At 42.8% G+C, this 23,455-nt stretch overlaps 1 protein-coding gene across 1 annotated transcript in view; it reads right to left on the bottom strand.

Annotated features, from left to right (window-relative positions):
* LOC147207798 (semaphorin-4B-like) overlaps nucleotides 1-23,455 on the bottom strand; it is a 50,527-nt gene that overhangs the window by 18,735 nt on the left and 8,337 nt on the right. The window contains exons 2-5 of the mRNA XM_086107326.1: nucleotides 16,598-17,024; nucleotides 2,707-2,867; nucleotides 2,288-2,350; nucleotides 971-1,069 (exon numbers count right to left, since the gene is read on the bottom strand). Of these exons, the coding sequence (XP_085963452.1) occupies nucleotides 971-1,069; nucleotides 2,288-2,350; nucleotides 2,707-2,867; nucleotides 16,598-16,718 (444 nt within the window). The 5' untranslated portion in view covers nucleotides 16,719-17,024. The remainder of the gene's footprint in view (nucleotides 1-970; nucleotides 1,070-2,287; nucleotides 2,351-2,706; nucleotides 2,868-16,597; nucleotides 17,025-23,455) is intronic.

The raw sequence follows: 23,455 nt of genomic DNA, 5'->3' as shown, positions 1-23,455 counted from the left end.
ACTATGTCAACATGAAGAGCGTTCACCCCGTCCTCCTCAGTATAAGAGGTCTTGTGTTATGGTTTCACTTTTTTGACGTCAAAAGCGGGTAAAGTTTACGGAGCTGACGTTAATGTCACCCCACTGTTGCTCTCCCGTCCACTCTTGACGTGCTCCTCTGTTAGAAAAACATGTCTGCCAATGGAAGCCGCACGCACGCATGCATGCGTGCACAAACACACACACACACGCACAGACACACACACACACACGCACACCCACACACACACACAATCTAGTTCCCCCCCTGTTGGCTTGTCTGGATAAGTTGCCTCAGCAGGGTCCTGTCACGCTTAGATGGCAATGGAGGGGAGGGGAAAAAAAAGCATCAAAAACCAAAATAGATAATACTGTACAGTGGAACTTGTCTGATTTTCTGGAAAACATGCCCCAAAAGGCGAACAAAACCTCTTCATGCGTAATCTCAGACTTCATGGCAGTAGCGTTGTTCTTTGAGATGCCTGCTCAGCGTGCATAACTTTTTCTTTGGCTTTTTGTTGTTTTTTGGGGGGGAGATGTCACCATTTATCATGCAGATGCTAACAAAAATAGCAGGTAGATACCATTTAACCCCACCCCGCCCACCCCACAACTTTTTTAAGTGAACTATGTTCACTTAGTTGTAAGGTGTAAGTGGTGTTAATTTATTTTAGTTTCACTAAGTTTTTAATTATATAGTGGTTAACTTATTTTTCCACTTACATGACAGTTAGGGTGTTAAAATGTCACTTCGAACATCACCTATATGGTTGAGAAAGCTTTTATGTTGGCATTCGTTTTCCTCTTTTACCAGTTCACTCACTTGAGATTATTTCCGGTGCGAAATTTGACTTTGACACATGAACAACTTGAAAGTCAACAGTATCATGTTCTACTTGGGGAAATTCTGTAATTCTACGGTTGGTTGTGAAACACATGCTTGAAGACTTACAATGTAGCTGCAAACTGGACTGAAGGCGTAGGTGCCGCACACGTACAGGTGCGTGCTGTTGAGACGCAGCAGAATCTTGATGTAATTGAAGCAATCAGTCTAGTTGAGAAAGGGTGGGAGGGAAAAAAAAACATGAAGGGTGTTTTTCTAGCCTGAAAGCTCTTCTGCACATACACACAAAAACATCTGAAATGACACACTAAAGCTCACAATAAAATGTACCGAGGATTAAAATAATAATAATAATGATAATAAAGTATTCTAATGGGAGAAAAGCTGCTGCAGGCTGGCTGTCGTTAGAACGACAGCAGACTTGCGCAGTGCACGTACAGTAGCAGGCCATGTCGCCTGAGGATGCAACAGCTGGTATGACAACAAGGGAGCACATACACACATGGGGGGGGGGGGGATTTCCAAATGCACACCTGATGATTGTGGAAGATTTTGAAAACAGAATAGTTGAAGGTGACACCAAAAGGCTGTATTAAAAGTATCGAAGTAAGCATGTGGCAACACGCTCAAAATGCATGTACAGTAATGCATTTTACCTTCAATGTGAACGGTGGACGAGAAGAAAGTTGACACCCTGGACTTACTGCCAAACTGCACAGCAGTCAACTTTGCGAATTAGGGCCCAACTGATATGTATTTTTTCGGCCAATGCCAATTTGATGATTTCTGGAAGAGTAAAACTCCACTAATCGATTGAGGGCCTGATCAATTTAGAAAAAAAAAGACAATTTGGGTGCTCCGTTAACACTTGCAACAACAAATATATTAATAACAGGCAGAAAGTTTGAATGTTTTACAATACTTTGGGGGGGGGGGAATGGGGTGAGTGTGGTTGTTTGAATGTCATTATTATATTTGTTTTATGTTGAAATGTATTCATGTGTTTAAAAAATAAAGGGAAAAAAGAATCAGAAATGAATTGCCCAATTTTTTTTTTTTGGGCAATATCGATCCAATATCGTCGGCCCCAATTTGAACCACCACGCTACCTCTGATCCAACTACTGGGCGATTACGAACTCAACCAGTTTGATACTGCTTATCATGTTCAGGGTTAAACGAGCTGATTGAGGGCATCAGGTGGTCAGAACCCGAGACTGACTGACATTCTGCATTCAGCTATGAGAACTACTACACTACCAGTGGTCCATTTGTTGCCAATCTTAACAAGTCACATGTGAATCACTATACTTGCCGAGGGTCAAATTCCTACACATCCACCTACATACTATCTCCAATAATTATCCGGTTCAGGGTTACGGCAGCTGATTTCGAGCTGAAATATGGTAGAACCGGCGCATCTCACCTTGAGGTTCTTCCCTTTGAAGCTGCACTCTTCTCTCTTTCCAAGCGGCGTAGCCCAAGTTAGCTGAAGGCCAAAAAACGTCAGAATAAATCATTTAAAAAAAGAAAAAAAAACCAGGAACATGTGCTTTGAAAAATTCATACGGTGAACTTTTGTATGTTGCTGTTCAAGAGAATAGCATCTCGGTCAAACTGCCACACCCACCCGATGTTGAGAATTCTGCGACAGTACGGAATAAAAATACATTGAAAACTATCCATACAAAAGTATATGCCAAAAATATCATTCATATTCTATACAAAATGTAGATTTCTAAAAATTGAATTCTATTTGCATGATTTTCTGTGGGGGGGGGACTATTTGACTTCAACAGCAATATGTTGCATGTGCGCGAGTGCCTGGCACAGTGACACACTCACATTTTTCTGCAGCTTAATCCTGCTGATGTCGGAGAGGCTGAGGGCAAACAGCGCCTCCCGGGCCCCCACGTACAGCATGTCGTCCTCCTGGCTAAGCAGCAGCGATGTGTAATTGAAGACGCCCTCGGCAGAGAACCTCTTGGCCGATCTCTCCTTCGCATCTGCGGGAGACGAATGCGAACGGCGTTGTTATTAAAAATACTGTATTACGAAGAAGCTCAGGTTCAGCTCGATAATGTGAAAATCACTCAGGCGGTCAGTTAAACGACGGATCATTTATTCAAGGGCACATATTGTGAAAAATTGGCTAGTATGTACAACTATTATGGTCTTTAGAATATATGCCCGACCTTACCAGGAACTGTGATATTAAAAAATAAAAACTTCAAATTATAGTGCTGTTTCTGAAAGTGTGTCTGTCAATGAGCAGTTTTGCACTTCTACGCCACTGTTACATAACAGAAGTTGTCTTCACCCATTACGTGATCAGCTCGGGTGGAAGGAATATCCAGAGTCTCTTCAAGTGATGGGCAGCTGGCTTATACTGTCTGAAACACGATCGCGCAGCCATACTGTCATGCAGAAACGAATGCATTCCCCAAGGGTTTGGGCCCCTGCTATTATGTGAATGCCAAAAGGTAACCAAAGATTTGTCAGTTAGACCGGTCCTTCTGAAATACTTGGGCGCGGGTGACCCCCATGTTTTTTTTCCCTTCACGCGAATAAAGCGTCATTTCGCATCCACTACAGTAGGTGGCAGCGGTGCTCTGAAAAAAAAATTGTCCTGATGCATGCTGTGTTTTTTTGGTTGTTTTTTTTAATTCTTGAATTTGGTTGCACGCGTAGAAACAAGCAAGGAGCAGAAGTACGCACTTGCTTGCAATACGAAAGGAAGCCCAGACACAGAAGAGGAGAGGGGCCAAAAAGACACGGCGAGATTAATTCCTTCATGAGGAACACACAAGATCCAGCCCACTGTCATGCATACACTTGATGGGGAGATGACAAAGAGGCAGCCTGCGAAGCCTCGGTGGTCTTAAAGCTCAGGATCTGCCTTCAGTCGTTATGGTAGCGAAAGTTGGACTAAATATTACACTGGCGATGGGGCGAGATATGGTTTGGCTAACTTGCAATAGACAGCCCCAAAAAGACTGATGATTTCAGCAAGCCAAGAAATTGGCAGTGTTCTATAATTATTGATCCGTGGGATACTTTGACAAGATATTAACCCTTTATGTGCCAAAATAGCAACATTTATAATATCTTTACCATTGTCAAGCTACATCCTTTTGAAATAGTGATATCAAAGCTGACTATTTTTTAAAAATGGTGCCTAAATGGTTAGTTTATCTTGGAACATTTTTAATTCAGAAGAAGAAAAATGTCCTTTAACATTCATAATCCTGACAACATTGTTCGGGGCCTGTGGCTGTGTTTGCTGCCTTGCAAAAATAATTGTTGGACTGCATGTCATTGCTACAGTCAGACAGCCCAATGAGGCTAACGCTCAAAAACTCCTCCGGCGGAAAAATGTTTGCCAAGCTTTGTTTCGAACCATCTGAAGCCAACTCATGACAGCTAATGCAACCTACATCAGCCAGCAATGTGGAATTTGAGCTTGGAATTGTAGCATTAATATGCCGTTTGCTCACACCTTCCTCTGTGATAAGCATGCTGATACACTCCACCACATACTTGGCAGGCAGAAAAGAAAAAAATATGGACTAATAAAGACTTTTGATGCCAGCTACTTTCATCGCTTTGGATTGATGACATTCATTGGGTCTGTTGCTTTGGCGAAAAGAAAATTTTGGTTGACAAACTACCAATTGTCAGCGGTTCAGAGGTGAAATCGGGCGAACATGGAGAATTTGAGATCTGATGCCATTCAAAGTCAATGAGGTCCTTGCCCCAACAAAGACAATACCTGACAGTTTGAAAAAGATAGACTCGGGTGGGGGGAGGAGGGGGTGATGGGGGAACAAAAACAGAAATGTGAGCGGGAGTGAGCGAGAAGCAACATGCTGATTCCCTGCTGACCCAACATACTTTAACATCTACGGCAAAGACCTTGAATGAGCCTATAAAACTTATAAGTTGTTTATAACGGTTACAGAGAACTGTCGTAAAACAATCATAAAAAAACCCACTAAATGACACAAACTACATCAAGCGTCATGGATATGGCGCCAAGATTAATCGACTTCTTTCCACAACTAAATTACTACTCTGTACAAAAGGGGCACACAGACCAATTTAAGTACTTAACTTGGAGCCCTCGCTGAGATGTTTCAATCGTACTTGATTCTATCTTTGAGAAAGCTTTTTCCTCCGTAGGACAAGCGGAGGGATGGATTTTTTTTTTTTTTTTTTTTGGTCAAGGTTTCCCTATTGCTTCTCGTTGTAAACATAGTTGAAACTGACCGTGAGGCCGAAAGCCCCAAATGCTGCTTGTCCAAATAAGATAAACAGCTTCGTAAACACGAATATTTGCTGCACTTCAACTAACACTCAAAGCACTTTGGCATGAAAATCAGGTCTTCCTGCATAGGAGAGAGAGAGAGAGCCAGCTGCACAGGACTCATCTTGTCTAAAACATCACATTTCAAGGACTTTTCCATAGGAAAAGCCCTCACTTTGTTGAATATCCTGCAACATCTGGAGTCAATGTAGAGAAAAAGTCTGTCGTTAAAGTCAATAGGCGTGGATGCAATGTATATTATTAAAAAAAGAAAAGATTTTATGTTTTCCTGTTGTCATGAGCGGGTCATTGAGAACACTAAGTAGTTTGTTTCAAACTTTCGTTTGAAGACGAATATTTAATGAGTGAAGAAAATAATTGAGAGTAAAAAAAGAAAAAAAGAAAAATACAATAAAAAATATTAAGCACTGTCCAAATGAGATAAAGAATCTATGATAAGAAACTTAAAGGACTTAAAATCGGAATTATTTTTTTTGCCTAATCTGGAAAGAAGGTATAAATCCCAATGCAAGAAAAATAAATACAATTTATCACAGTAAAATATTAGCACTAAATCACTTTAATCACCACCTTTCCTCATAGCAAGCCTGTGTCCCCTGGGTTCTTCTGGTCATTCACTGAAAAAAACCCTCCCAAAAAAACCCAGCTTCCCTATCACACATTAACACCCTGACACACATCACCGCGAGAGACAATCGCATAAAACCAGAGGAGGGCAAACTCCTGAAAGTAGCAGTTTGTGAGGAATGGCCATCGTTTCAGACGGTAGTCGGGGTAACATTAAGAGGTCATGCAAAAAAAAAAAACATGTCACTTGTGCTGCGCAAACCTAAACTATGTCTTGAAGAGGTTATTTGTGGTTGGAGGGGGAGAGAGAGAGAGAGAGAGAGAGAGGGCCAACCTCCCCACCAAGGCTGCACATACTGTATCCATGATCCATCCATCTGCCTCTTGTTTCATCAGCTGCCTGCCAAACTCAGCTCTTCACCTCTGCTCATTGCCACACTCATCATCAATACTGCCGGTTCTAATGTGTACAATTAGCCACACGTTGCCAAGCGACAACGCTGACTGTGGACCCAGTCTCGGTCGGCCATCACAGCTGCACAAAGTGAGATGCAGGGGGGGAAAAAAAACATTGACCCGTCCTTTGCTCTTCCAAGAAGCTCTTGTAGGGTGTCCGTGGGAAGTTTTGTCCATTCAGCCAGATGATTATTTGTAAGAAAATCTGACAGTATTTTAATCTGACAGTATTTTTAGAGCGGCATCCGAGTTTGGTTTTTGCTTGCTTTGTATACTGTCCCAAGACTTTTGTCCATAGTGTGGAAGTTCGCAGTCAATCCAGTGAAATTCAATTCCGGCGGGCTCTTCATTCAGGAAAACCCGCCATCAATAAATAAAGAACGCCAGGAGCAAGTCGTCTAACTCGGCATGTAGAAAGCGCAGCTGCTCCACAGTGAGCATGTGCAAAATGGCCGCAAGACAATGAGATAGACAGTCTCATTTCAACTCCCGTAATGGAATGGCGACCCTCCAAATGTGACTGCAGTAAATATGTAAATGATATCATCTTGAATAGCAACAGGCAAAACTATTCATAACAGGCATCTATCATCTTGCGTCAAATAGTGTTCAATTTTGCTCCCGGGATAAGTCCTGCGTTACCCATCAACTTTGCACGCATGACAATCCAAACAATGCATTTTTAATGCAAGCCTTACTAATGACGCCATCCGCGGAACCCCCCCCCCCCCCCCAAAAGCATGGAAAACCATAAAGTGAAGCAGATGTTAGACGTAAAGCCGAAAACAAAATCGGTACGAACGCCACATTTTTGCGGAATTAAATGCGTTTTTCAGTAGGTGCGGGCCTCTTGGATCGAATCGTAGCTGAGCTCCGATGAACAGAAATCATCCGCCGCCGCCAGTTTGCATACAAAGAACAGTCGCGCAGGCACGCACATGAATCTGCGCATTGCATTCCAGATGTTCTGTATCGGTGAGTAGCGCCAAGGGTGGGGACTGCTAATCGTTCCGACGAGGGCTGATTGTAAACATGGCTCACATTGGCGAAAGCAGCACGAGGCAGTGAGCTGCAGCTATGGACACTTGATTAGGTACACCTGCACGGTCTCATAGCGTCCTGTGTATTCACATTTTTTTTCCCTTATAAATATGATGTCGCTTAGTTTTGATGGACGATCGAGGCTTCGAAAAAAAAGCAAAGAAAACATATCGATCTGAATTTTTATCATTCGGTCATTCAACCGATAGAAGATTGCTTCTGACCTTCGAGAGGAGCGCGAAATGTCAATATTCATTTTCAACAAATCACATCAAGTCGTGCGTCATAATAAAGGGCTCGATGACAGCTTTTTAGATTTAGTAGATTGTCACTAAAGCCGAACATGATGACGACATTATCAAAGAAATATGTTTCGTATTACGTCATAAAGGGGGGCTCGGTCATCCGGTGATATCGTGTCGACCTCACAGTGCAGAGGCCGCGGGTTCGATCCCGGCTCCGGCCTTCCTGTGCGGAGTTTGCATGTTCTCCCCGTGCCTGTGTGGGTTTTCTCCGGGTACTGCGGTTTCCTCCCACATTCCAAAAACATTCATGGCAGGCTGATTGAACACTCCAAATTGTCCCTAGTTGTGAGTGTGAGCGCGGATGGTTGTTGGTCTCTGTGTGCCCTGCGATTGGCTGGCAACAGGTTCAGGGTGTCCCCCGTCGACTGCCCGAAGACAGCTGGGATAGGCTCCAGCACCCCCCGCGATGGATGGATGGATATATTAAAAAGTCATCATTAGGTCACAAATTATTTTGCAACAAACCACATCAAGTCTTTCTTTGTAGAAAAGCCGTTGCTGAGGAAGCTCTTTCCAGATGTGCTATTTAAATAGTCAAGAAATGACAAATTTATCAAAAAGCACGTTTTATTGGCTTTTAAAAGTCACCATTAGGGACACTAATAAAGTCTCAAATCAATCTGCGGTAAACCACACCAAGTCATACCGCATATTCAAGACCTCGATGACAGCTTTCAAACAATATTTGCTTGCAGATATACCCTAATACAGTGACAAAATGACCAAAATGCACGTTTTGTTACTTGCATCAAGTCATACCTCATAGTAACGGGCTTGGTGAATGCTTTACCGATCTATAAAGACATTGTCAGCAAACCCTAATAAGGTGACAAAGTTACCCCAAAACATGCTTTATTACCTAAAGTCTAACAAACGTGTCCAGTCTGTCTCTAATTATAATCCATGCATCCACAATGAAGTAAATCTATATGCGTGTACTTTATGTCGATATCCCCAGTGCCTTATCCCTACCTGGGATTGATGCACAGTCCCAATGTGTTGTTTAGTGTGGCTTTTGCGGAATTGTGTTCATTATACGTTGTGTGTGCACATCACAGTGAGGGACAGCTGCACCACATAGATAACAAGCACGGCCTGGCGGGGCCTAATGCTCGCCGCACGTTGATGAAGCAACATAGGTGTCGCGCCGTGACAAGTAAATAGAATGGCGGGCAATTGATGCGGCTAAAACGGAGGAACTTAACCCTTCTACAGAATCAATGCACAAGGATGACAGCATAGCAAGACTCACATCATGCTCAGCAGCTCTGTCATTGGTATCGCTCAGGTGTCAATTTGCTGCCACGCTGCTCGTGGGTTTACCCGAGGTGGAATCTGTTCACCATTGTGGCATGCGAGCGACTTATCCCGACATGTAACATGTAACCCCCTCAGTTGCAACACAAGAAAAAAAAAAAAAAAAAAAGAGAGACGTGTCGGCGCTGGCCTGACATCGAGGCGTCGGAGGTGAAGCCCCAAAACTTGTGTATATGCAAGGAAAGCCACCGGATGCCATGTTGTGTGAAAGAATGTCAGAGAAAAGGAGGTGCTGATTGGCGCGAAGGACGCTGTTGACGGACAGATGAGAAATAGGAGGCATATACAAGGGGGTTGTCATGGTAACCAAAGACCAGCAACTCAATGAGGTGATGATTGAATTACTTAAACTGGCAGCAAAGAATGCAGTTGACTTTTAAAGCGCCCAGTCGTAAAAAGAAAAAGATAAAAAAAAGCTAATAACTAAGCAGACGTTTACCGGGCACCTTAATTCTGAAGCGTAATCGTAATTTCTTTCGGAACAAAAGCCAATGTTTTCCTGTTGAGACGTTTCGTAACTTGAAAATTTCGTATGAAGAGACGTTCGTAAGTAGAGGTACCACTGTATGTTGAAGTGATACTTCTAGCCTGAGCGAAAAGCTGTGATAGCTAGGGAGGAGCTGACATCAGTCTGGGTTGTTAGTGGACATTACAAAGGGTCTCCACGGTACGGTTCATTGTAAAATGCAATGCCCCAATTTGGTTATATGGCTCAGTTCGAGAGGGCATGATAGAATGCGACACCTTTTGTCGTTTTTTTTTTATGTTCATTGAATGGAAAAGACACATTGAGAATGTCTGCTCGGAAGAGTGGATGTTGTCATCGCTGCACAGGGAAGAACTTCCATCGTCACTGCCTGAAAATACACTTGCACGTCCCAATACTTTTGACCATACATCTGTCGCTATGTATATATTTTAGCATTCGCCATCTAAGTGAGTTGCACATTCCTGCAGATGGCTTGCTAAGTGCACTCCCTGGAAGCAGCCATGTGATTACGGCCTAAGTGCCAACGCAGCATACAGACCCACTATGTGTGTGTGTGTGTGTATATTGTAATGATGAGTTGTGCAGTCGTCTGCCGCTCTGGTTGCACACGTACCGCAAAGTGAGCCGAGCAAGCGGGCGGGCGGTCAGGGCTGTTCTGAGCATCGCATGCTGATGGTTTTGCGCACGCGCTCCTAAAACAGCTGGAAGCTTTTAACGCTGACCGAGCCGCACCGCCGCCACCACTCACTTCCTGTCGCCATACTACACGCACACACACACACGCACATGCACACACACACACACACACACACACCGCCATGTCGATAGGGCCAATGCAACTGCGGGATGAGTTCTTTCTGATGACGACCAGGATGGCAGAATGCTAATTTCGCTCAGGTGGTTTAAAAACCCCCAAAACAAAACAAAAAAAAAAATCTATACAAAAGACATTTTTGTTGTGCGACTCGTTTTAATGGAATTATGAAATGTTCAAGTACAGGTAAGGTTTTGAATAGCATTTTAGCGTCTGTAATCACCATGTATGTATGGGCATTTGTTGAGCATGCATCTATTCACTATGCTAGACATCCATCTTTAGGTTCATGTACCAATAAGTCGTTTGTCCTCACAAGTACGACAATTCAGTGCACAATCAAACGACTGTCTTACTTCTACCTTGACTTTGCACAGATCTGATCGAGTGGGTCAAAATCGATCAATATTTTGTATTTTATGCAAAAGTGCTGATCGACTGTAATCTCAAAATTACTAGTACATGGACCTTAAGATGGATATCAAGGATATAGGGTGAAAAAAATCCAAACAGCTTTCCATCGGCAAGCACAAGACGTTAAAAACAAACATTACATTTTTTTTGGGGAGGGGGGTGAATACGATATCTGGTGATGAATTCTTTTTCTTTTTTTTTTTTTTAGATGAATTCAAATATGATTATCATTTAGCACTTAGCAATTTGGCTTATCACTCTTGTGAATGGGTGGAGGAACACCTAAAAAACAAAGAAAAAGAAAAAATGAGTGTGATACTTTAATAGAAATAACTTTTTCTATTAATTCTTGTCATTTAAGTCCAGTGATCCCTCGCTATTTCGCGGTTCGTTTATCGCGGCTTCAGTGCATCTCGGATTTTTTCAAACATATTCATAAAAAAAGTTCCATATACACGGAGTACAGTACTGTATATGTTGCTCTATGTGACTCACTGTGTTTTTGCAGCTTCTCTCGGACCGTTTGTGGACTTTTTGCGGACTTAAAAAAAAAAAGTACAGTATTATTTTATTTTTTTACCTGTACATGTTTATTGGTCGCTACTTCGCGGATTTTCGTTTATCGCGGGTGGTTTTGGTCCCCATTAACCACGATAAACGAGGGATTACTGTAATACCTTTTAATTCTTCAAAAATGACATGCAAAAAAGACCACATTTTAGAAATTATCTTTTAATTCATTGACTTTAAGAAACACTACCATAATTTATGAGCCAAAGAAAAAGCATACAACAGTATGACATTCTGCAATAACTTTTCGTTTTTTTGTTATTCAAGAAATATCATATATTTCTATTTTTCACTCGTGAAATGGGTAAATGATTTAAAAAGACACAAAATAAAAGTCATTTTCACTCTTGTAAAAGGATCCATACGCACAATGGGCCAAAGAAAAAGCAAAAGTCTGTAGTAGTAGTGGTGGTGGTCGTAGTATTAGTTGTATTTTTGAGAAGCATTACTGCCCATAATTCATTTCAAGGGATTGAAAAGCCAAGCCAACTGCAATTACTTCGATGGAAAAAATGAATAGTTCCAAACCGTCGTGTCACGTAGGACCCTTGAAATGCCTTCGCCCGTCCAAACGTTAATGTTAACAGCATGTGAAGTCGCGTAATATACTTTGATGAAGCAAATTCTGGGGGAAGTTGTCATTTTTGATTCATGCTAATGTGGAAATTCTTGACTATATATATATACACATACACATGTGCATGCTGAATGCTAATTGCGCTAAGTGCAGCATCCCTGTGCACAAACAGAAACACCGTATCTGTTTAGTCGTCGTAAAATAAAATGGCTTGTTGAGAGATGTTCCCCAGACTTCATAAATCACACATATGCGTCAGTTCTGTAACAAAGTCCCCCCCCCCCCCCTCAAAAAAACCCGAATGCAGCCATCACCAAAAATGAGTGTCATGACCCTCGCATTCCTGTCTGTCCACCTTAATTAAGAGCTACAAGGTCACTTCTCACCGCCCGCTATTCTGCGCCAATCAAGCTGCTGAAATGTGTCAGGACGGAACTTTTCTCCACATCCTCTGGAGCGTGTAAAACGGGAGGGGGGTCGGGAGGGGGGGATGAGGCCATTAAAACCATGCCACTATTACGTCGCTATTGTCACGGGCATTGTTGGGTCGGACGCGAGCGTTTGAGAGTGTCACCATGGCTAGTGGGAGGTCTGAAAATTGTGGTTCCCTCAGGATCAGTGGGCGGATGCTCGGTTCTAAAGTTGACATGTTTAGAGTGAGTGTTTGGAAAAGATCAAAAATGTATTGTTTAAGAAATATATGTATCTATATTATATATGATACACATTGTTCCTTTATATTCATGATTCGCAAATCACAAATTCAACTATTCTGGTTTCGTTTTTTTCTTCTTTTTTTTTGTGCACAGGCCAAAGCACTGCAGCTAACGTGCCACGATTACATCACTACTGTTGCGGCCATTGGTGGCGTCGGACACGAGCGCTTGCTGATCATGATCAGTTGGCCTGTCATCGCCAGGTTTTAGGAGGTCATTGTAGCATGTGTAAAAAGGACGCCAGAATTTGGGCCGGGTGTCTCAAAACACGGGCAACCCGTCTTCGCCGTCTGCATGCTGCCAAGGTTGCTGGAGTAGCATGCGCGAGAGCTGATCTATGGCCGATGTATAGCACACATGTGGGGAAAAGACAATGAGTACACAGAGTTGAAATGCTGAAAAGAGGCAAATGTGAATAGTAGTCCTGTGAGAATGCCAGTGCAAATATGTGCCTCATATGTGTAAATAAAGCATGGCAAACTGTCTCATGTCCTGTCTCCTCTTGGAGGAGAATATAACAACTAGAAATGCATAGTTGTGGACAACCACAAGAGTTCATAAGCAGTGATATCAAAACGTCTACACATTCTTTTTCAGCTTCCAGGTTTTAGTGATATAAAAAACGAGACAAAGACGTTGTTTCAGAAACAATGGTCCTCAGTCGGAAAAGGGTGGAGAGCCCTCTCCGGGTAGAAGAAGAGATCTTGGCCCAAGTGGAGGAGTTTAAGTACATTGGGGTCTTGTTGACGAGTGAGGGCAGGAGGGAGCGAGAGATCGACAGGCGGATCGGTGCAGCGCCTGTTGCGATGCGGACTTTGTATCGGTCTGTCGTGGTGAAGAAGGAGCTGTGCCAAAAGGTGAAGCTCTCAGTTTACCGGTCGATCTACGTTCCAAACCTCATCCTATGGTCACGAGCTATGGGTCGTGACTGAAAGAATAAGATTCCGGATACACGCGGCCGAAATGAGTTTTCTCCGCAGGGTGTCCGGGCTCTCGAGATAAGGTGAGAAGCTCGGCCATCCGGGAGGGGCTCAGACTCAACCCGCTTCTCCTCCACATCGAGAAGAGCCAGATGAGGTGGCTCGGGCATCTGATTAGGATGCCTCCTGGGTGTTCCGGGCATGTCCCACCGGTAGGAGGCCCCACCGACGACCCAGGACATGCTGGCGAGACTATGTCACCCAGCTGGCCTGGGAACACCTTGGGATCCGCCGGGAAGAGCTAGAAGTGGCTGGGGAGAGGGAAGTCTGGGCTTCCCTGCTAAAACTGCTGCCTCCGCAACCCGACCCCGGATATGTGGTAGAAAATGGATGGGTGGAGACCAAGACATTTAACGTGAGATAAGCTAGACAACTCACTTGAATGTTTTTTGGTTTTTTTTGCTAGTGTTGCCAAATTAATGACTTTTTTTCTACTATATTTTGTGACTTTAATAACCTGTGTTACTTGACAAAGGTGGATCGAGGAGCCTAGCTGCCCAATCACGGGCTGAGAGACTCGGCATGGGGTTGGTGATTATGTAAAATATCAAAAAATTTGAAATCTAAATTCTGACTGGCTTGCTCACAGTCACATTTTCAGAAATAGATAACAAAAGACTCGCTTGGGGGCTATGTGGGCAGGCACTCCAGAGATCCAGCTATTTGTACACAAGCAATTCAAAGGTCCATTCTCCATATGTCACCTTTATTACATAAATACCCAGACACTCAAATAGACTTAGTTCCGTAGGTCAGTAACGTTAGCGTATTTGTTTTCCATGATAACAAATGGACGTTAACCTTTCCCTTTTCGGTCTATGTCAACTGGCACTTTGTGGAGAAGCAGGGAAAAGACAATGTGAAAAGTCCACATGAAATAGTATCCCGGCGCTAAAAGATGCAAACATAAGCGAGGTTTTTCACATCACGTTGATGAAAAACTTCGACATCAAATGTTCTCAGGTTCAAAACTCTGAACGACTCCTTGTTGATGCAAGCAAAGAAATGAATAAACGTCTTCTGGCTCGGGAGACGTTTGCGATAATGAAAAACACGCCGCGTGCCCAACTTTACTCCCATGATTCTTTGCGCGGTCCTAATGAATAACAGACGAGCTCTCCCGCCACACAAAAACCCTCCACTGTGCACACATGAGAGATTAGCCTGCTCATTCGGAGAGATGCATAGAGAATGGCAGTGAATGGAAGAAGGACAAAAAATATTTATACACGTTTAGAAGAAAAACTTCACTTTAAGGAAGAGAAATCGCCCCCCCCCCTTCTTTTTCCATGCATACGGTTGTGACCATCGCGAAGGTTTTATGGAGACGACATATTTTACATTGTGTGATAGAGGCCACTTATTCACGGTTTTAAATTGTCTCTACAAAATGACTTAGTGTAATCTTTTTAGGTGTATCACAAAGACGTTACAAGGCTTAAGTGAGAGAAAGGATGCGCTTCCGAATGAAGCCTGACATGTGACTTCCAGCCGAAGCACTTGCTTTCTAAAGAGGACTTAAGACACCTTAATCCATGTCATGATCGGAGAAAATCCAAAGAGACAAGTGACCATTTCTATTGGCTGCACTGTTAAATCTTTTACTCCATCTACCTGAGTTGCCATGAGGCAAAAAGGATGAGCAGCACAACCAATAATTAAAAAACAAACAAACAAAACCATACAAGACACAATCTTGCATGAATGTTGGTGATAATTCCTATTTTCCAGGCAATTGTTTGAAATACTACACATGTCCAGGTACAAAAGTAAGATACCACCCCACAACGGAAACTTTATGTCACAGCTGCCCTCAATGTACAGTATCGGTTGGACAAAAATGACATGACTGCAATGGTTGACAAACTAGAATGTCGCGCTTTAGCCCAAATTAGTTTTAAAATACTTACGTATGCTGCATTCCGCGTGATGACACTTGGGTCAAATAAATGTGTTTAGCACTGGACAAGTATAGACATAGTTTATTAACTGATTTTGGGGAATGATATAGACATTGGTTAATCGCGTCTTCCGAAAGCAAGCACGTTACCTCCAGCAAAGACACTACATTGTCCATAGGTGTGAATGTGAGTGACAACGCTCCTCTAAGAATGCACACTCTGAGTGGTGAGTGAATGATGAGTAAAAAAGAAGGAAAAAAAAGTCCAAAATGCATAACCTGGTTTGCGATAAAGTCGCATCACAGGGCTGAATGTTTCCATGAGTATCCAAGCGGCTCCATCAAAGCATAATGACTGAGGACTGTGTGGGCACAATTATGATTGCACACATTTTAAATGGGCATGTGTGCACGTAGGCCTGCAAGCACTTATGCCGAGACCCCTCATCACGGCAATTCGCTCATGCAAATGAAGGCTTGAGTCCACATTCAGTGCAGATGGCCGAGCCTTGATGAGGACTGCTCGCTCGCACGCTCATCAGAGCATTCTCATAAAGCTACGATATCATTTATAGTCTTGATTCTCCAGTTTAGAGATGTTGAGTGCGATAGGCTGGCAACCAGTTCAGGGTGTACCCCGCCTACTGCCCGAAGACAGCTGGGATAGGCTCCAGCACGTCCGCGACCCTTGTGAGGAGAAGCCGATTAGAAAATGGATGGATGGATGGAATTCTGTCAAATTCATGGAACTGTCTCAAGAAGCCCAACATGACGTTCAGCCATGGGAACCTGAGCTACACCCGCAACTCCTAACTGAACAGTTGATTGTTGATGAATTGCGTCTTGCAGAAACCTGCACAAACACTAAACTAATTGCATGTATAAAATGTCGAGAGGTTACTGTACGTATTGTTGTGTCTGTATAGATGCACATGCCTTGAAATAGCCGCTCTGCTCGAGTGTCTGGGTGTGAACTGTGTCCGGCAGGAGATCCTGCATGTGTTTTATTGTTCTCCCGGAGTTCAATAAACGGTTTCAAAGTGCATTCCCACAAGCGGGAGAGCATTACAGTAAGTAAGCATACCTCAAAAACTGACAATAATAAATGTTTTTAAAATCATGAACCTCGAAAGAGAAAGGGAAGACTATAGTTTGCTGCCTTAAGAAGCCCAACATGTCTGCATTGGGAAGATACATTTTGGACCAAGTTGAACTGTGAGATGTGACACGTGATTTTAAAAAAAACATTTTTTTGTACTCACTGTATGGGAAAGTGATTCGCGGCATCACGTCGTCGTCCATGGTTGTTGCTGATTGGACGCAGAGGGCCAACAGGAGGGCGGCAACCGCAAGGCTGCCCGTGCCTGCCGCTAATGTCCACATGGTTATCCTACCCTTGCAGCAACAAACACGAAGCAACAGTGTTTGTTTTAACTTTCCTCGGAATTCATGAAGCTCGACCAGACTCCGAAGCTCAGCTTTCTATCCTCGCCGACATCTTTGGAAGAGGGAAGGGGATGCGGCGAGGTAGTGAACGTGCCCTTGACTTGATCCTTGTATTCCCACAGGTCCTCCTCGCACACAGTGAGCAGACGCTACGCACAAAAACGAAGAATCCTTTCTGGATTAGAAGCCCGCCTGATTTTTGCTGGTGGATTTGATCCGCACTAAACTCTGAGCAGTGGTCATCTGTGGAGAGAACAGAGGGAAATACTCAGTTGAAGTGCCATCCAAGAATGTGGAGAATTAAAGCTCAGCTAGTACAACACATTCCGCTTCTGACAACAAACAAAAAAAATATTTGGCTGAAGGATTTCACTGCAAAGCCGAGATTTAAAGAGATTGGTCCGTTTTTCGACTTTGCCAATAAAACGGCCTGCGCCGTGAGCTCTCTGTCCGAGAGCACAACATGTATTTGTCACACCGATGCCAAAAACAAAAGCGAGGCGACTCTTTCAGCACGCTGCCAAAGAGCAAGTCCATCAAAAACGTAAGCAGCTGGCACATTAAGTGATAGCGTCTCAAACATTTGGGATTTTTAATCCCCCCCGTATAAAGTAACACTGTCATTAGCAACAGCAGCATTTTTTTTACTGTGATGAAGATTAATGTGATGAAAGAACAAGAAAGTCCAAAGACAACTCTGTAATTTGTATGAACGAGCACAACGAAACCATCTGCTTTGCGACTTTTATTGGTTGAAAGTGTCCATATCCTTCCAGAAGACTGTCCATTTCTATTTGTTGTTTCAATAAAAATAAAATAAAATAAATACCAAACTATCCAGGAAATATCAGAGATGATTGATGAATATCAATTGTACCTAACCTTTAAACATGAATCATGAAATATGTCCAAGTGGTGTTGCCATACCACATTCCGGTAGAATAGCGAGAGCAAAGATGAACGAAATGAGTACCATTGCAATCAGTCAGCGCTACGACGACTTTATTCTTTAGTCTCTGCAAATCATGACTAATACAGTGCCCCCCCCCCCCCAATAATTATCGGCACCTCCGGTTAAGATGTGTTAAAAGCCTTCAAATGAATTTTTTATTGCAGAAGCATACTCTCATACTGAAAATTGTCGCAATGGTTCACCAGACACAGAATCAAGCTCCTCCAGACTTCAACCCCATTAAAAACACTGTGGAGTGAGCTAAAGAGGACAGTGCAAAGGAGAGGACCCAGGTTACTGGATTATTTAGAGAGATTGTGCAAAGAAGAATAGTCGAAGATCCTTCTTTCTCTTTTCTCTATTTGCCCATCTGGTGAAACATTTTAGGAGAAGATGATGTGCTATTTTGTTAGCAAGAGGCGGTACCGCACATAGCACATCATCTTCTCCTACACACACACACGGGTCCTATATCATTTGGAAAACACCAGAATTTTATTAGAAGCTGCCCTCTCAATCTGTTGTGCTTCCAAGCGTTAAGATGAGACAGTCACCAAACTCCTTTTCAAAAGCATCTTTGCTCCTTTATGAACTTCGAGCCATTGACAACAATGCATTGGAGTGGAACTATAACAGAAAAATGGATAAAAGAACAAAAAGAAAAGGCACCGTGGCGATACGTCACACGCGAAAACAATCGAAATTTAGCGCTAAACTCCAACAGGACTATCCTCACTATGGGCCAGAAAACGTTGCCAAATGTAGTTAAATCTCACAGATATATAAGATCAACATACAAAAGTTATGCAATACTCAGTTGTTGTGCTCTGAAGGGAGCACATCAACAGATGACGAGTACACAGTAAAACAAGCACAGATAGCTACCCTGCAGTCAGTGATTTACATTCCGTGGGATAGGCTCTGGCACGCCCGCGACCCTCATGAGGAAAAGCGGTTTGGATAATAGCTTGACACTGCTCAGCCTTATGTGCTTGCTATTTTCAAAGAAGCAATAAAATAAAGGTCCTTTCAATACTTAACACTAAGCAGTGTACACCCAATGACATCAGTCACTTTAACCGTGCATCAACACTCATGGGCATTACTAAGTCATTTTTACAATATTTCAGTGGCTGGCAACCATTTCGGGGTGTACCCTGTACACCACCCAATGGCAGCTGGCATTGGGTCCACCACACCCGCAGCCCTTGTGAGGAAAATGGATGGATCGAGGATAACTCTTCTGCATGACAATATTATACTGCTGCTCAGTGGCTAAATTCTGCTTCCCAAAAGGAGGCGTAGTGAATTAATACTCATGGTGCACAACTCAATAATATATATTCTTTTTAAGTACGTTTTCTAACATAAAATATTACAGAGTGCTATTTTCCTTTTAGAAAAATGACAAAAATGTGTTATTTTAGGAAGGCTGGAACGGATTGTTGGTATTACTATACATCTTAATGGGGAAAGATGATTTGGGTGTGCATGTTTTGAGTCACTACATAGCAATTCTATTTTACTATCACTCAATCATAGTGCATATATGCAGAACTAGACAATCATGTTGACATTTTGTAGCATAGCATTTACTATGTACATAGTATATGCTATTTAAATACTGCTTATGAAGTTCTTGTCTGATGCAAGCTCCACTTTTGCAATCGGCACTTTTGTTTTCAACTTGTGACATGTGTAATGACAAAATTGAATCTAATCTAATCTAAACCAGTTCCATGGAAAACCATGACTGTGGTGAACTTTGCAACCCGAGGAGTGTTACAAGAAACACGCACTTCTGATCCCAGTGAATTTCATGTAGAATCGCAAAAATAAATCGTCAGTGAAAGTTTACAGTACAATCCTTGGACAGACATATTTATAAAATCTTTATGATTCTTGTATTGACATGAACCTTAACCCCCAATACAGTAGTAGGAAAACAGTCGCTGACAACTGATGGCACTATGTGTGTAGACATACACAGTGCAGTCAAATCCGCTAGCTGTTTCAGTGAGGAACTGTACGGTGTATGGACCAATAGGAGTGGCGATATGTTATGCTTAAAACAACAACAGCAAAAAACATGAAATGACAGTAAGTCAAATATTTGTCTCCAGATGACAAATGTTGCTGTGATGCTACATTTACAGGTATGTCCCCAACGTCCCCCAAAGTCCCACAGAGACACCAACTGTTTGATAGTAAATAGCACAGAGCTGTGGTTTACTCAATCTAATGTTCCCTCAAGAGCTCATTCAAAGGGTTTTAGAGCAGGTAATAAATCCATTGGCAGGGCAGGATGGCTGGAGCTGGGGTTAGAGGGGCGGGCGGCTGCGGCGGTCTGTGAGTGGCCCCTGGTTGTCTGGCGACCACTGATGGCAGACTTCCTGGTGATCACAGCCCGAGCTGGCAGGCACCAGGCACATTTGCAGATTGTTGAGTGGCTGACTGGAAGCAGATGAGATAACTCGAGTGATAGAGTACTATATTCAGGTGGCAGTTGAGTTTACCAACCACAGTGGTACGGTCGGAGGAGCCTCTGCATTCGCGTCTGTGGCAAGTATGCTGTTATTTATTTACAGTGTTTAGATGTTTTAATTAGTTTGCAGATTCCGGTAATATTTTTGGGGCGGCTTGGTCAAGGAAGAACCCATTAAATTTTCACGCATATCTTGATTAAGATTTGACTATTTCTCAGGAGCAGTCTTCAATGGGCTCAAACAAATGATGACCATTACTGCCGCCAACGGGACTGGAGGGGAACAGTTGTACTCTGCTCGACTAAGGTAGTTTACCATTGTTTTGTTGCATTCATGGTTTGGTTCCATTGCTAGGGACTAATCAGAATGACATTGTGATTTGCCATTCAACCTCAAACTGGCATCCCCAGTACGCTCCCTGACTGGAGTTCCCCCTGTTCCGTGAGCATCTAATTTCTCAACATGAGAGGTCTTTGAATATTTAATGAAAAGCGAAGGCTTTCAGAGAGGATTCCCGGCACCTCAATGAATTTTAATAGAGCTTAATCCATACAGAAAATGTGTCAAACCATTTCTGCCGACCTTTTGTTATCCGTGCCATTAGCTTAAACCCAACAAACATTTCACCCGGAATGAACATCCAGTTGGTGGCCTGATTGAGCTTTGTGAGAAAGCATCCACGCCAGCTTGCTCGAAATGCGAGAATCAGATGCTTCAGGAGAATTTAAAAATTAGAGGATTTGGGGAATCCGGTTAATACCCGTGACCAATGAATAAGATCCTAGTAACATGGATGCAACTGACAGCAAAAACATAAAAGACAAGACAAATGACAATGACGAGACTTTCGTTTTCAAAAAACCCTGAATCAGTTAAACTGTGCCCTTCAATCAAACATATTTGAAAGTGGCAAAAGTAAAAGCACTTTTCTTGTATTGTGGTGCCTGATTTTGTGAACGGAATTTGGCATCCTGTAGACAAATGAGTACTACGCAGTTGAAAATGTTCAGATGGCTTCTTTACAGCATAAGTGACCACCATACTTAGTGCCATGAAGCCCAGGTGGCTCATCAAGCAGAGCCTCTTCTGCTTCGTGTACTGTATGGCTAAATGGAGGAATCTGGTGCCATATTGCTCACAATTACACATTCATTAACCCCGTGAACCCCTCCTGGAGGCTCCACATTAACACCTACATCTGTTGGGACGACGGAAGGAACGTGACGGTCTCATTGGTTTACAGATCGGACAACCTCATGACAAGTTCCCTGTGTCACGAATGGCGTGACTGGTAAGTACCTCATCTATTGAACCATTTTCTATCGCATTTGTCCTCATAGGGTCGTAAGAAATGTGGGCGAGAGGCAGGTGACACCGAAGACAAATAATAGAGAAACAGGCATTCACACTGAAGGTCAACAGTCCTCAATGAAGCTAGGTATGTTTTTGGAATGTGGGAAGAAGAGAAAGCGCTCACAAAGCAAGGAGGAAAAAAACAAAACATGCTAACTCCACACAACAGGGCCCAAGCCAAATCTTAAACCCAGAAGTAATTCGATAATACAATGAATCATCCTTCAGGAAGCGAGACTTTTTTAGGCATCTGCTCCCAAAACACTTTTTTTTTTAAAGTTGTCACATGGTCACACATTAGTTGAAAATGTCTTACAGGTGTGGTCGTATTATCACTACTGGGGTTTATTAGTGTCATTCCAAAGTACGTGCCTAAAAACCACACCGGTTGGGGTTTGGGAATCCAGCAACGATCCAGCAGAGTTACCGGAGCCATTAACAGAAAGAACTCGGTGGGTGACTGACAAGACAGAGGCATCATGCTGGGTCTGTCTTTAGAACTCACACTCAGCACAGCCTGTTAAAATGTATCAGGGGAAAACACAGATTTAAATAGATGTATGCAGTACATTAACTTTCCAATTCCAAAGCTATGTTTTGGATTGAATGAATGACAAAAACACGGTGTGTATTATTTACTTATTTGCATATGATAGACATAATGAAAAGTGTGACAAAATGGAAATTAGCTATGGGATGAATTCCTCACAGCGTGAAGTCCATTGACTTGCACTATTAGGGAAAGAGCTGAGTCAACACGAGGCTCCATTGTCAATTGTTCACTTTGCATAACAAACGGCGCATCTTCATCACATCAGAACCACAAAGGTATTATGAAGCTGCCATAGTGACCAATTTGATGAACCGGAGGAGTTCGTAAAGGTTTATTGACTTGGGCTCACACTTGCTTGTCTTTGTTTACAGTATATAAAATTTGAAGAAGTACAAACTCTTTCCCCAGAGGAAAGAAATGAATTTGAATGAATCTGTCACCAACATAAAACTTTAATTAATTGTGCTGACAATGATTAAAGGAAGTAACAATTTCCCATTTTGTCAAATAAATGTAAATAAGGTATAAATGTTAAAAAAAAAAAGTGGTTGAGGAAGTGAAACATGTTTTTGGAATGTGGGAGGAAGCCACAGTATATCAGCATGGGACAACATGCACAATCCACACAGGAAGTTGAGATTCGAACCCAAAACCTCATAAACATGCTCAATAGCTCATGTTATCCACTTGGGAATGAGACAGGTGGTAATAAGGCAGGTGGGGACTATGGAGACAGAGTTCCTGCAGACGTCTCCCAGACTAAATAAATCACTACTGGGTTAAAAATAAACTGCAGCCCCTTCTTGTCGCAGTCAGGCCAGCTGGCATTTGACTGCAACTAAATGCATGGACGCTGCCGACTTTCCGTGTCAAAGCGTGACTCAGCACGTCTGGCAAATAAAAAACAACAACAACAACAACAAAAAACTACGTCAGATGAAAAAAGATGAAGATGAGCGGGCAGGAGAGTGCGATGACATCATTGGGAAGAAAACGTGGCATACCTTTTCCAATATGCAAGAGGTCACACGGCACCAAGGGGGGCGGGGGGTGGATGTGCTCAACTTCTAACATGACAGTCTTGCATGACTACAATCATTTATCTTTCATACCCAAAACGTGATCACAGTTAGCTTGGGATGAAACGTTAGCGGGTATGGTAAGGTTTTAAAAACATGTCTACATGGCCATCACAGTTATACATAACCGTGGTTTTATACTTCCGAAATGTTCCCATGGAAACTGCTAAAACAACGTTGTATTGAACGCATCAGTCAAACAACAACTCGGGAAAACGAGGCTCTCTTCAATGTACTTCTCCAATGAGACA

This window comes from Hippocampus guttulatus, chromosome 3 (assembly GCF_054856545.1).
Source record: "Hippocampus guttulatus isolate MCC_2025c chromosome 3, RoL_Hgut_1.0, whole genome shotgun sequence".
NCBI lineage: Eukaryota > Metazoa > Chordata > Actinopteri > Syngnathiformes > Syngnathidae > Hippocampus > Hippocampus guttulatus.
This window is presented reverse-complemented; position numbering and strand designations above follow the sequence as displayed.